The sequence below is a fragment of the Zosterops lateralis genome (genome assembly GCF_965231275.1).
Source record: "Zosterops lateralis genome assembly, chromosome: 8".
NCBI classification, from domain to species: Eukaryota; Metazoa; Chordata; class Aves; order Passeriformes; family Zosteropidae; genus Zosterops; species Zosterops lateralis.
Genome location: NC_139768.1, coordinates 21,471,948 through 21,486,707, shown reverse-complemented (window position 1 = coordinate 21,486,707; position 14,760 = coordinate 21,471,948). Strand labels below are relative to the sequence as shown.

Here is a 14,760-nt window from a genome sequence, read left to right as displayed (position 1 = left end):
TCAGATGGGGTGTGAATATACTGTATTTATAATAGGTAATTCTAAAGATTGCTTTTTATACAAATATGGATCCTCAAACTGTAGGCCACATAGGACATAATTGTATCAAAAACCTACTGAGCAATTCAGTGTGAATTATTGACATCCATATGTCAATATGGATGTAGTGGTTGGGTTGACATCTTTCTTGCTACTAAAAAAAAAAAAGATACTTGGTTTATCTCCATACTGCTTCTTGGATTCTGAATAAGTGCACCTTGAAATAGTGCAGTTTACTTTTCATAACCTCTACAGTGGTGTCAGTTCTGAGATGAGGTTTATCTCTTGCAATCTGGGAAGTTGAAGTTGAAGAGGGTTTCCTTTTTCTTATCAGGTCAAATGAAGTCTATATCTGGTTTTTGTGTCCTGTTTTGATAAATTATCTTTTAAAACAAATTATAAAAATCTTATAAAAGTATTATAAATATTACTGTTATATCTAAATCTTCACTGAAAGGTAATTTATCTTTTAGTGAAGAGATGGTCTGAAACATCTACAGAAAATTCATGTCTCTAAACCTGCCAGTCCTTCAAAGTCCTCTTGTTCAATTTTCTGCAAATTAAGCAAATGCTTAGTTGCCTGCTAGTGATGCAAACAGCAAAAATCACCGAATTAGTTTTTCTTTGCTCTTCATACTGTTGTCTCTGAGAAGTCCAGACTTACAAGTCATGGAACCTTGTAAGAAATAGTTGGCAATTGCCTGGAATACAAAACTTTCCAAATTTAAACCCCTCATAGACAGAGAATGGTTTCTCCCACACTTCTCAGTCCCTTTTGAGTACCATCTGGAGCAACAGTAAAATAAAGCTAAACTCCTTTTATTATCGTCTTTGATACATAAATCCAGTTGAATTAGCACTTTTTTTCCCCCCCAATAAACTGTGTGATTAAATTTTAGCTGAAAACTTTTGTTGAGTCATTGTTGTGGTTTAACCCCAGCCAGCAACTAAGCACCACACAGCTTCTTCCTCAGTCTTCCTGCCCCAGTGGGATGAGAGAATTGGAAAGGTAAAAGTAAAAAAGTGTGGGTTGAGAAAAGAACTGTTTAATAACTAAAATCAGAATAATAAATAGGAATGAAAAGGAAAATTTAACAAAAAGAGAGAAATAACCTCTCCAAAAAAAAAAAAAAAACAAGTGATGCAAATGAAAAACAATTGCTTGCCACAGACAGAATGTTGCCCAGCCTGTTCCTAAGCAGCAGTCCCGAGCCAGCTATCCCCCAAATTTATATATGCTGAGCATGATGAGCTATGGTATGGAATATCCTGTGGTCAGCTGGGGTCAGCTGTCCTGGCTGTGACCCCTCCCAGCTCCTTATGCACCCCCAGCCTCCTCACTGATGGGGTGAAGAAAAAAAGTCCTTGTATGGGTAAGCACTGCTCAGCAACAACTAAACATCAGTGTGTTATAAATGTTATTCTCACCCTAAATCCAAACTCAGCACTGTAACAGTTACTAACTCTACATGGCCAAAACCAGGCTAGTCATTTTAAGTTGGCTTGTTTTAAGTTTTGGTCAGAAACACGGGATTTTTAAAGGCAATTTCGTTTTAAGCATTTTAGATACTATAATACTCCTCTCCTACATGCCCCAGCCACATCATTGTTCTTGTCTAAGTTATTGTCATCAAACATTTATTCTCCTTTTATTGCACAGGAAAACTCTGATACCAACATCAGTGCTTTCAAGCCTTCATTTCCTGATATCAAAAAAGTCCCCAGCCTCTGTTAGCAGGAAGTCACTTACCTTCATGTAATTTTACTTGTTTGCTGTACTTGTGTCCCAGATCATCTCAGATGGAGCAGCAAAGTGTTTGGTCACCTCTCTTTCAAGGTCTCTGTTGGAAACCTGAGTGAGGCTGAATTTATAATTCCACCCACAAGATGGAAAGCAAACTCTACTATGTCTAACTCCAAGGAGTCAGTACAGTATTTCACTGCTCATTGTAATTACCAAGATACTGGGCTTCTCTGCAAAAGCATTGGATTGAAACCTTGAAATCTGGTAAGAATATGGTGATTTGGGTCGAGGAAGAGGGATAAAAGGAGTTTTAAAAATTAATTTTTTTCACTTTTAGCAAAGATCTAAAGCTCAATTTTAAATTAATATTGACCGGGCAGTCAGTACATTTTCAGCTTTTCTTCAATACAGTGTCTCTGTGTCAAAGTGAGCTGTTTAAATGTCTGAAAAAGTATTGCTTAATGCCTGCAAACTCTGTCAGAAATCAATAATTTTGAAATTTGTGCAATTTGTACTTTAGGGTTGGCATATCACTTTAATTCAGTCTGTTTACAGTAGATTAAAAGTGAGTATGGACAAGTGTCACAAAGCACATAAACGTTAAATAATACTCTTTTAAATTATAGAAAGAATATAATTTTGATATTTCTAATATTAACTAGATCTTTATTGAATTTCCTCAAAAAAAGGGCAAATTCAAAAATCACAGGAAATCCATTGTTTTGGTGATGACACGGAACTTGCAGATAGTGACAACTGTTACCTTAATTTTTTTTTCCATATTGAAAATATTTCAAGAATTAGAAGAATTTAAGAAAATAAAACAGACAACCTGACTAGCTCCAGTCATAAAGATTATAATATAATCAAATTCAGAAACCATGATATTAATCTCAACTGCTTTAGATTTTTGCAATTATGTGAACATCATGCTCACATTTCATACTGGCAAGGTGCCATCATTGTACATGTTTAAACAAGTTTGCATTATTTTGTTATAAATAGTGTTCTACTGGATAATTAAACAAGTCAGAAACTTGGAGGGGTCACACTGTGAGTGTATAGGTAATTTGTTATAGCTTTAAATTTACTATAAAGTATTTACATTTTATCTTAACATTTTGTCTGCAAACAGTTTTCTATTCTTTCATAAATTAGTAACTCAGAAATTCCTATGAAAATGAGTTCATCAGAAACTTGCTTCTTTTCCTTACTTGGGGCTGAACATTCCTAGTCTTTTTGCATTTATAAAGTAAGTTATACAGCTCAACTGCTCATGTCTACAGCCATTGCTGAGTTCAGAAGTATGGCCTTTGGAAATGCTTCTCAGGGATGGATTTGGTGTGGAGAAAACCATAATTCCATATTTATATCCCTCATAGAGGGACAGACCAGTGTGGAGTCCTTCACATGTGGTTACTTTTACTGCTGAGTTAGGATACATTTTATTCTGGAATATTCGGAATACAGTTACATGTAAACGCAACTTAAAAAATTTTTCAAACTTTCAGGATCAAGTTTTAAAGTCTGCATTGTTGTTTTTCACATGAATTATCCTGCCATTGAAACTGCGGGACAGATGCAGACATGAAGGAAACTTCCTTTACTGGTGTTACCAGCAGGTAACTCCTTCCATCTAAAACAAGTGCTGTAGATTTCACTGTGCATCACACGATTAAACCAGGGAAACTTCCTGAACACACAGAGCTGTAGTTGATGCAATGAATGTTCACAGAAAAGGGAAGAACCTGCAAACACCATAGTTGGGACTCAGGCTTTCAGAGTGGCCTGGCATGTTCACTGCTTTGGTGTGTGCACTGCTCCCTCAGAATTCTGCAGCAGTAGCAGAGAAGCCAAATAATGGGATTATGGGGTATTTTAATAGAACAAACAGGTCTTGATTTTCAACACTGTTTCTATCTGATAATCAATTGGATTAAAGAAGAATTATCTCATCATAAGGTTCTTCCTAAACTATATTAAAAAAAAAAGAGCATGTGTTAATTAGGGAGACATTGCTGATTCAAGAAATACTGCCTTTTCATCCCTTACTTATTGAATATCTTTTATGACTAAAGCTCTGAGTTCAAATTCTGATCTGTTTTTTTCATTTTTTTCTGAAGTTTTTGCAACTATTCTTGAAATTGTGTAAACAAACCAACAAATACCTCTCCCCAACCACCCCCCTCAAAAAAATCCACCACAAGCCAAACAAAAAAAGCAACTATAAAAACACCCAATCCCTCCTTAAATCCCAACAAGGCACAAAACCCCCCACCTTCCCCAGAAAAAAAAACCCACAAAGCAAACAATACCCCCAGTATTGCTGCACCTTTACCAGAGATACTTTGACGTGCAGCTGATTACAGGTATCTGAGAAGAGACAGTTTTGGCTTCTCAGTAAAATTCTCAAGGCATTCACAACACTAGTTTCTTACACTTCCATTTTTTCCTTGATATCCTTTCACCTCCAACATAAATATCTTGTGACTTTTTGTCCCCAAAATTTCTTACCTCAGAGGAAGACTGATGAAACAGAGATTGCAGAAATTAACACTGACAGAGTCAGTAACCTTTGGAGAAACTTCCAATAAAATTACGATTTTGGTGATACCATCAGGAGAAAAATTTATTTCACTCGTCAGGGCTATTCTAGCAAATGTACAGAAAATACGGCTTTGAAAATCCAAGATGATAATTTTGCCTTTGGTCACTAAATTCTAAAACAGCTTTAACCTCCATACATCTTTTTTGACTTCCCTACACAGGGCACGTGTCAGGGCAGATTTAGTCCCACAATTTAGAAGAAGATATGTACAGAAAGTGAAAGCAAAATGTTCCTCTCTGATTTAACGTGCTTTGCTCTGTAAGTGTGTGTGTATCAGGGAAATCTGAATACCCATCACTAGAGCTGTGCATGTTTGAACAGAAAATCTCACCACCTTGACACATCATTCTGTACACAGAATTTTCATCACTTTCAATTAAAAATGGGAGGGGCTTACACTTCACGAGTAAGTGAAGCAGTATGCAAATACAAGATACTCACATTCTCATTTTAACATGGATTTTCCAAATCAAGAATCTGATTTCAATGGTTTGAAATGTTCATGCAGTTATGTTTTTAAAACGTGAGGATGCTCTATTCTTACAGCAATAGACAATGAGAATAAGTAATTTCCTAGCTCTAGTTTTTCTGCAATAAATATGAGGTTCATTAATGTAAATATGTTTTATGTAGTGTAAGGTAGGGTTTCCTGTCCTGTGGTTCAGGATCGAATGGATTCCACACTGGTAATCACTGAAATTTTAAAGACAAAAGGAAGGTTCCAAGTCACCAAACTGGCCTTGGTTGAACCACATTGGTTGTTAATGCCCGGGATGCTAAAGGTTGATGCTGCTGGCGTATTTCACAGGAATATTTTGTGTTGGAAGGTACTCAGAAGGATCACTGAGTCAGCTCTTAAATACACGGTTCATATGGAGATCAAACCCACAACCCTGACCTTATAACCACCGTGCTCTGACCAATGGATCCGGAAGCTGAAGATTCAAATTATGTGTTGTGGCATCTGAATTGTATTGCTCTAGATTCCCTGGGCACCTGAATTACTACTGCTCAATAGCTGACATTTCACTTTTTGGTCATCTTTTATACTTAGCTGCGCCACATCGAGTGTCTGTGCTGCTGGATCCTCTCGTGGCACGGAATTCTGCGCCTTGTCTTCGCGGCGGCGGGAATCCCTTCCCGATATAGCCTGCACTGTCCGTGCCTGCGGCTAGGGGGCGGTGTTACCCCATTTTTAAAGCAGAAAACCTAAATCCAGGGATCCAGGGACTGGCCTCTCCTAACAACACTTTTCTTACCAGTTTGGGCAAGTATCAGAGTCTATGCCTTTATAGCACTACTTAAAGTTAAACTGAGTCACTTCTATAAGGTACAGACCTTCACAGGTAGCTGCAGTTCTATTAGCATTTTCAGGTTTTAGGGGTAACCAGTATGTTGTGTTTCTTAACCAGAAACTCTGACTTTGTATTGTACTCTTTTGGTGTTTCTGTATATATTCTACTGAATTTTGAAGCTTAATTTTTCCCTCCTTTTTTTTTTTTTTTTTTTCTTCTTCTTTTTTTTTTCCTCCTTCCAGATGGTTTGATAGTTTATCAGCACAACTTCTGGTGAGGACAGGGACACAAAAGTTTAGGAAAAACTTCCTGGCCAAGTTGAGCTGTTGGAATTTACTGCCAGATCTGCTGAAAGCACAGGGAGATGGGGGCAGCAGATGTGAAACGGTGACTTTCTTTTCTATACTTTTGCATCAATTAAGTCACTCAGTAATCTAGATTGCACCTCGTTTTTTATTTGATTGCTGTGTGAATGCTTATTGCTTACTTTGCTTTTGTTTTATGTTTTTTCTGATACTTACTGAAAGCTCTAAACCCAAATAAATGACAAGTTCAGTAAAAACTCAATCTTGCTTTTGTGCTGCAAAAGCCCATTCAAGGCTTCATAAGCCCCTCAAAATTGATTTTTGGAGCGCTGTTATTTAATCTGCCCTTTACAAAACTTTAATGCCTTGAGCAAATCCTTCTTGCCTTATTCCCACCAAAAGGCACTTTGACTTCATGGTAAGCAGATAAATGTAAGACAAAAAATGCAGTTCAGACTGTTCCCCCAGTCCCTAGTAATTCTCTAACTTCTCTATTCTCCCTTTTTCATATTGAAGAAAACCTCCTGTGTAAACACTACTTTTTGTGCTCCCATGGCACACAGACTTTTTCCCATCACTTGCTTGCTCTCCCCCACCTGCTAGATCTGACTCATTAGTTCAGCTTTAGCTTTGCTTCACCTCTTCACTCCCCTAAGCATTGTATTTAAAGTTCATGGCACTGTTCTTATTCTCAGCATACTTTCTCTCCACATACCTAGCGGCACTGCAGATAATACTGTGTAATGTTCCCTGGGCTCAGTGGCTCCAACTTCAATATTTTCTTGCAGTGTTCAGTCTTTTAAAGGAGGTCTGGGGCAGAGATGGCAAAGGGAATCTGCAGGCTAACCCTGGGCCTTGCAGTGGATTAATTCAGCCTCCTTGTCAGCTCGGGGGTACATTGTCATCTAAGCTGCTGCCAGCCACACCAACCCCACGCAGTGCACCAACACTGCAGCCTTTGCAAATGGAACTGGCTGCAAAACAATGCCCACTGCCTTTGAGGGAGGCATCTCTGCACCTGACACCTCCTGAGAGTTTGCTGCCATTAGTTCAAATACAGAGGAGGAGGCAGAAGGACATCAGTAGGACCGAACACAGCAAAGTTCTGATTTTGCTCGCTGTGCATGCCCGGCCTCAAGGAGCAGATGGCCTGGATGGAGACAGGCTGCTGTCGCTTGATGCTGCTGCTGCATTCAGAGCTTTTGGGCCCAGGCTGCAAGGTGACAGGGAGCTTAAAACTGTGTTAGGGGTTACAATCACCTTAACCTACTGGGAAAAAAAAAGAGTTGAAGCACAAATTGTACTGAAGTTTTTTAGTGTCGAATAACCCCAGTGTGCACATTACTTTGTCTTTTGTTTGTGAAATATTTCCAATGAAAGAAAACCAGCCTCTGTATAACAGCTTCCAACTAGAAAGAAACCACTAACTACAACTACCTAAAGACTGAAGTACTGGCAGTTAATGCTGGCAGCAAGTAGCTTGAAGTAGTTGGTTCTGCCTTCCACATTTTTATTTATAGTGTAAAGGCCTTTAAACAATAATCCAATGGTGATTGTGTTGTCATCCTTCATATAATGAAGTGTTTGTCCTTACCAGCTGCACCTTGTATGTGTTATGCTATATTAATAGTTCTGAAACTTATTTTATAAAACTTGACCACCGGAATATTTTTAAAAGGTTAAGTATCTTTAAAATATTTGCATTAAGTGCTTTGTTGTGGCTTATTCTTTCATTTTTCTTTTATCTGAAGAGACTCATGAGTTGAGTGATTGACAGATACAAACTGTAAGGCAGACCTTGGTTTGACTGAAATCAACAGCAAAACATTCAATGACTTAATTTTACCCCAGGGCAAGTAAAAGGCAGTTGGAAAACACTGTGCAAAGATCCAAAGGATTATGACTCCAGCAACAGAGTGGCTTATGGGGCTTTGTCTGCAACAGAAATTTCTAAATAATTCCATCTATGAAAGAGAAAAAAAAAAAAAAAAAAAAAGAAAAAAGAAAAAAAAAAAAAAGGAAAGAAAAAAGTTAAATTCTGCTATGGGAAAATGTCCTTGTGGCATGTAAGGGGCATTCTCACATCTACTGTCCTGGTAAAGAGTGTGTAGCTGTTGGATACTCTGACCAACTGTATATGGCATGGACTTTCTTCTTGGATATTGACTTTCGAACATGGTTGCATTTAAAACTTTTTTCTTTTCCCCGATTAAAACCTTTTAACCTTTTCTCACTTTGGGTGGTAGTTTTCCAGAGATGAGTCAAAATATTGGCAAGAGGAGTGTTTAGATAGTATTCAGAATTTTTGGATCCATGTTTTCCAGCTGTTTTGTTATTTCTGAACTGTCAGCAACATTTTATTCAACTTTTAACACTTAAAATGCAATTTCAGTTTACTGTAACACTAAACACCCCATGAAAGCTGTGGTTTATAACAGCAAAAGTAGTTGTTAACGCAGAGGTTTACAATGTGTTGCTTTTTAAAATCCCAATAACTTGTGTGTATATATGTGTGTATGTGTATGTAAGTATTCAGGACATTAATGCATGACTGGTTTTGTAAAAAGAGGCCTGGATTTCAGGCTGATTTTCAGTTGCTATCTTCTGCTGTGAATGTTGTAGCTATTCTTGACTTAGGCTTCTAAATGACAGGAGAATTATACTATCTTTGTATTAGATACACAGATAACTCCTATGCAGAGCTTATCGTGTGCCATAATGATGTCAAAATTACCAGCGAAGAAGAAATCATCTCTCTGTATCACCCAGCTCAATTTCTATTGAAGTGTTTGGAAGACCAAACTTGTTTCATTAAACACCAGCTATTTGAAAAGCTGAAGCTGTCTTGAATCGTCAATGCTATCACCAACTTAGCACCTTCTAATTATCCTGAAATACTCCAGAAATCTGGTCATTGTCTTTGTTCCTCCAATTACATCCTTGTACGTGCAGCAGATAATAGACTTCGTGACCATATAATAGTATATGCCTCTTCACATTCAACAACCAACAAAACTTGTGGCTTAATCAGTTGCAACTTGATATCACTATCTCAATTTCACTGAGAGAACCACTTTACACAGGTTTTTTTCGGGTTCTGTTGGATTTTGTTTTGTTTTTGTTGTGAGTCCTGGATTTTGGGATTCTTTTTTTGGTAGAAATGCAAATCCATCTGTTAAGAAAAAGTGGCAAGAGAGGGAAAAAAAAACCCCTCAACCTCAAAGCAAGCAAAAATAAACCCTATCCATTTGGGTTCTATGAATGTTCTACTCTGCATATCCTGGCATATGCTAAGCTTTTAAATAAGTGTTTTGAAGTACCTTACAACAGGTTTAGCTCCATCTGCCATCCAGTTTTTGCTATAGAAGTGGCCAGCCTGATCATCTCCCATCTCATGAGGCGACTCAAATTCCTTTAAGCAAAATTTATTGTAAGGAGAAGCGAATTCCTGGAGTCAAATGGGCCAAAAAGCTTGTTGACAAAACTGCCACCGAACATATATGCTGACTTCTTTTAAAAATAGAAAGAAAAAAAAAATAAACCAAAAGCAACACGTGTAGTTGCAGCCAGAACATAAAAACACCTGAATCAAAATTTCCACATATGAAAATAAGGAAATCTGGACGCTGACGCTATTTTAGGCTAATTACATTTCGTTGGGTTTCGGGGGAGCGGTGCATAGTAGCAACTGTGGGAAAACCACTAAATAGTTCTCTGTTTGAACCATCTGTCACGAATATGGGACATATGTTCGCTTTGTTTATTCAGGAGCCAAGCAGAAGCCGATACACCGCGCTCGGGCCGCGGGCCGGTCCGCACCGCGCACCGCAGGGATGCGGGGCCCTCCTGCCCGCCCCGCCGAGCCGAGCCTGTGGGGAACGACGGGCGGTGCCCCCGGCGCCCCGGGGCCGCTGCGGGACGCTCCGGGCTTCCCCCGGGGCCGGCAGGGGGAGCCGCGGCCGCCGAGCCCCGCGGAGGGAGGGCGGGCGGGGAGCTGAGCATCCCCGCGGGGCCGCCGCCTCTCCCGCCTCGCCCGGTGCCCGCTCGGATCCGCTCCCGCCGAGCTCCGGGGCCGCTCTCGGGGCCGCTCTCGGGGGCTCCGCTGCGCTCGGCGGAACCGGAGCGGCCGCGCCTCCCGCCCGTCCCAGTTTTCCCTGGCAAAGTTTGGCTGCGGGCAGCGCCGCACGGGCGGCCGGCCCCGCTCCGCTCCGCGCAGCCTGCGCGGCCCCGCGCACCGCCCCGGCCCCGGCGCGTCAATAAAGTTGCGTTCGGGGCGGTGGAAGAGGCGAATTGCCCCGGGGGCGCTCTGGGAGCCGCGGCTCGGGGCTGGCAGCGGGGCTATCGGCGGGGCTGAGGGCCGGGGGCGGGCGGGCGCCGCGGGTCTCGTGTGTGCACCCCCCTCCCGCCCCCCGTGCGCTCCCGGTCCCTCCCTGGGAACAGGCGCTGCCCACCCAAGGAGGCGACCGGCGCTCCTGCCCCGCTGCCGCTCGCTGGCTCACACACATCACACACACACACACACACACACACACACACACACACACACACACACACACACACACACACACACAGAGCCGTGCGTGCGCCTCTCACTCCCGCACTGGAGTCACTGCCTGTGCCTGCAGGTTGCTCAGACCTGAAATCTAAGGGAAAAGCTCAGCGTTTGCGTCGCTGCTCCTGCCGCCGGTGGTGGTAGCGGTGAAGAGGAGAGGGGGTTGCGTGGGGGTTTTTTTGCTTGGTGGCTTTTTTTTTTTCTTTTTTTTCTTTCCCCTTGAATTCAATGGATCTGAACTTGGAGCCTTTAGACCTCGGCGGTATTGGAATATCTACATGCTGATCAGCTTTGTTGTGACACATCAAGTCGTTTGGGGAAACCATCCGAAGACAGCAAGATGTTTCTCGTTCTCTTGTACTTCGCTTTGCCCTTAGTGGGTAAGTTGCTGGTGCCTGATTTCGGTCTGCACATCGCTTCATAAAGCAAGGCATAGGGTTTATGGGACCGGGAGCCTGATGCTTGTCAGTCTATTGTTTAAGCAGAACAGTGAAGTTTCCAGTAGTTTTTATGGCTCTGCCTCACATCAGTTAGCCTGGTCTGCGTTTAAAGCTCTGGGAGGTTACAGACTTCGGCACTTGCCTGTCTAGCCTCTTGTTAAATTGGGTTCTCGCAACTTACAGGGAAACTTTTCATTTAAATAAAATAAGGCTGCCTGGGGAGGGTGGGGGATGACAAGACCAGCTGAAGGATTACATCTTCACCTGAACCTGGCAGCGTGCCCGACTGGTAGTGGTTTGCAGCCCAAACTGGTTTCCTTTCCACGGGAGAGGTTTGCGTTTCCATCCGCATGTGTGTGAGGGGGAGCATGACGGGGGCACGATGGACAGGAGAGAGTTAATGCAATTTGCTTTGTTCTCCTGCAAAAGCATCATACGCCGAGAGAAGTGGGGAGGGGGGGAAGTAACAAATTCTACCTTTACACATACAGAATAGGCAAAAATGTGTACAGCCTTTAAAAAGTGACTGATGCAAAGACAGGCTAATATCAATCAGTGAGGATACTTATCTCTCTGAGCGGGCTGTTCCTGGATGCAAGTGAAATTACAGCAAAGCTCTTGTGGAAAGTGAGGCTGAATATTTAACCCCTCAGTTAAACCCTGGAATGGAAAGCTGATTTGTTTCACCAAAGTGGATCTATGGAATAACAAATGCGTGTTTGTCAGGCACATACATTAACCCCTCTGGGTTGTCTTTCTTTTTTGTGTTTCCTCATAAATCACCCATCAGGGTTAAAAAATACCTTGGACTCCCCCGAAAGTGGATCTAAACCCATGGAAATAAACCCCGTGCGCTTTTTCCTAAGGCGCAGCATGAAGCCGGGAGGTTTGCAAGGTGCTGCCCCTGGGCTTGGCTGCCTGTGCAGCCTGAGGAGGTGCCCCGGTGCTCCCCCAGATGTTTCCCGGAGCTGGGGTCAGACAGAGCCGCCCTCCTCCCCCAGAGCGCGGGTTGGTTTGTGTCTCCTCTCCATAGATGTACTTTTGTCTGCAGAAGTGAGCGGGCTGCCTGGAGGGGACCGCCTGGACTGCGTGAAAGCCAGCGACCAGTGTCTGAAGGAGCAGAGCTGTAGTACTAAATTCAGGACACTGAGGCAGTGTGTAGCCGGCAAAGAGAGCAACTTCAGCCGGGCCACGGGCCTGGAGGCGAAGGACGAATGCAGGAGCGCCATGGAAGCTCTGAAGCAGAAATCCCTGTACAACTGCCGCTGCAAGAGGGGCATGAAGAAGGAGAAGAACTGCCTGCGCATTTACTGGAGCATGTACCAGAGCTTGCAGGGTACGTGGCGAGGCGCAGAGCCCCCAGTCCCGGGTGCGGGCTCTACCCGCGGCTCGGGCCGTGCCCGGAGCTACCGCCCCGACCTCCCTCCGCCCCGACCTCCCTCCGCCCGGCCCGGCACAGCTGCGGCTCCGTGCCCGGGCTGGAAACACGGCCACAGCTCCCTCCAGGGGACCAACTGACCTTTCTCAACCACAGGCAAATGATAGGGGCACGAGCATGTGCAAGAGCCACAAAACCAGTCATTTGGAGATACTTTCCTAATAATATTAAAACTCCTTAATTCGGTCTCACCTAACAAGAGCACAGCACACCGGAGCCTAGTTTCTTAGCCTTTTTGCTGAAAGTTAAATATCATGTGAAGGGTAGATTGTTTCAAGTAAAAGTTTATTTTTTAGTTTACTGTAATCACTAGCAGTATTCCCTGGACATGCTGAGGCATAAAAATCCCCAAAGTTTAGGGTTCCCACAGCATGCAGATGTGCCAGTTAGAAGAGATGTGACAGTGATTGACTCAGGACTCCTGTTACTCATATTCATAAGGCACATTTCTCTAAGTCTACTGAGAACAGTCCCTCATATGAGACACATCATTTTTAAGTCCTGTTTTGCTGTGGCCCTGGAGTTGGAGGTGCAGTCTCTCACCTCAGTGTGCTCCCCATTTATCTTACTTTCTTCAGTTGCTTCTGCAAAGAGGGAAATAATCCCTTTCTGTTAATTTAGCCATATGTTTTGATGAGTCCGTGTGTATTTTTTTGCTAGCAGTAATAAGGGACATTTTCTGCATCATAAAAAGTTTCTCCTCCAGCAGTATCTTGGTAGGAGTGTTTCATACCAAAGATGCTGGGTTTTGGCTGATCTTCTGTAAAATAGAGCTCTGCTGTTATGGTGAATGAAGAGGAGCATCCTTGCTACAGCTTCTCTCCTGCTGGCATGAGATGGGACAGTCCCTGTGATGTCACAGGCTGTCTCTGCAAATTATGACCTTACCCAAGGAGGAAGGATAGACGAGATCTAGTGACAGGGATAAACAATTAGCTTCTTTCAGGTGTTTTTGTAGGTAATTCTTTGAGAACTAACCATATAAGCTTTTGAAAGGGATTAAAGGGAGAGTACATTTCACTGTTACAGAGTAAAAGTAAACAAAAAAAAAATCTTATTCAGAATTCTTGTGTAAGAAAAAAATCTAAATATTTTTTATCCTTAGGAAATGACTTGCTTGAAGATTCCCCTTATGAGCCAGTTAACAGCAGACTATCAGACATATTCAGGCTAGCACCAATTGTATCAGGTAAGCAGACTTAAAAATTCTTTAACTGACACATGATTTTGTAATTGAATTATGGAACTTTCAAGCAGTACTCATAAATGAAAAAAAATGATAATGGCTTCCTGGATTTAGGAAGCTCATGATATAGTTGCACAAAAGAAAAGACTAATTGGTTTTGAACTGAAAGAATGCTTGGCAGGATGGCAATTTGTATTCTTTTTTAGTCATTCTTGACAATAAATGCTAAATTTTCCTGTAGGTGGCAATCTGATTCCCTGCGTTCCCAATTTACAAATCAGTTCCTTTTTGGGAATTTGGTCAGTGCAAGTTACCTCCTATTGACATTATGGAAGATCAGATCAGAAGATACATCTTTTAAATGTTTGCATAAGGGAATGCTTTATAGTTTCATACAGTTTTTTTAAAAAAGAATATTCAGAAGTAAAGCCTGTCTTCTTTTCTGGAACTGCTTCCTTTTTGAAGAGCCTATTCACAACTTCCTCCTTTTTCTGGTTATTTTCTTGTTGCTGTGTGGCTGCCTTCCAGAACTTCTTCGTGAATTTCGAATATGTTGCATGGTTATTAAACAAAGATGTTGGTTCTTTATCAGCCTAAGTGATACTCGTTTGGGGTCATATTTACTGAAAATGTGGGGGGTTTTGGGGCATTCTTTGGGGTTACAGATTGGAATTCCATTTCTTTTTAGGAGCTTCAGAAAGTCTTTTTTGGGGATGCAGTCTGTACTCTGGGTTTTAATTGTTTAGCTCCATAAAACAAACCAAATGCGCACAGTACAGTGTGTAAGTTGGACAGTGCTGAAGCTCTACTTGACTGACATGCTATAGATAAGCATTAGGAGATGCCTCTTTAAAAGAAAGGAAAAAAAGACCAGAGAGAGTGGCTTGACCAATTTTCAGATGTACTTACACTTTTTAGGCCTCGAAGTCCCATTAAAAGCCAGGGGGACTTAGGTTGTTAAGTATTTAATGGTACAGATTTTCAAAGGCACATAGACACATAAAATGTAGATAACTGCCCATTGGGACTTTCAAAAGGGACTGAGTGATTTAAATAGGCGTTAGATGCCCAGGCAGTCTTGAAAATTTTAAGTGCTTAATGCATCCTTAGGTATCTTAATGCCTTTGAAAATCGTCCCTTTAGTCAGTTTTCA

General features: G+C 42.0%; 1 protein-coding gene across 1 annotated transcript in view; it reads left to right on the top strand.

Moving 5' to 3' along the window:
• The first annotated feature begins 10,550 nt into the window (after positions 1–10,550).
• The window catches only part of GFRA1 (GDNF family receptor alpha 1), a 132,707-nt gene continuing 128,497 nt past the window's right edge, over positions 10,551–14,760 (top strand). Inside the window, exons 1-3 of the mRNA XM_083866133.1 lie at positions 10,551–10,923; positions 12,035–12,319; positions 13,527–13,610. Coding sequence (XP_083722259.1) covers positions 10,884–10,923; positions 12,035–12,319; positions 13,527–13,610 — 409 coding nt within the window. The 5' untranslated portion in view covers positions 10,551–10,883. The remainder of the gene's footprint in view (positions 10,924–12,034; positions 12,320–13,526; positions 13,611–14,760) is intronic.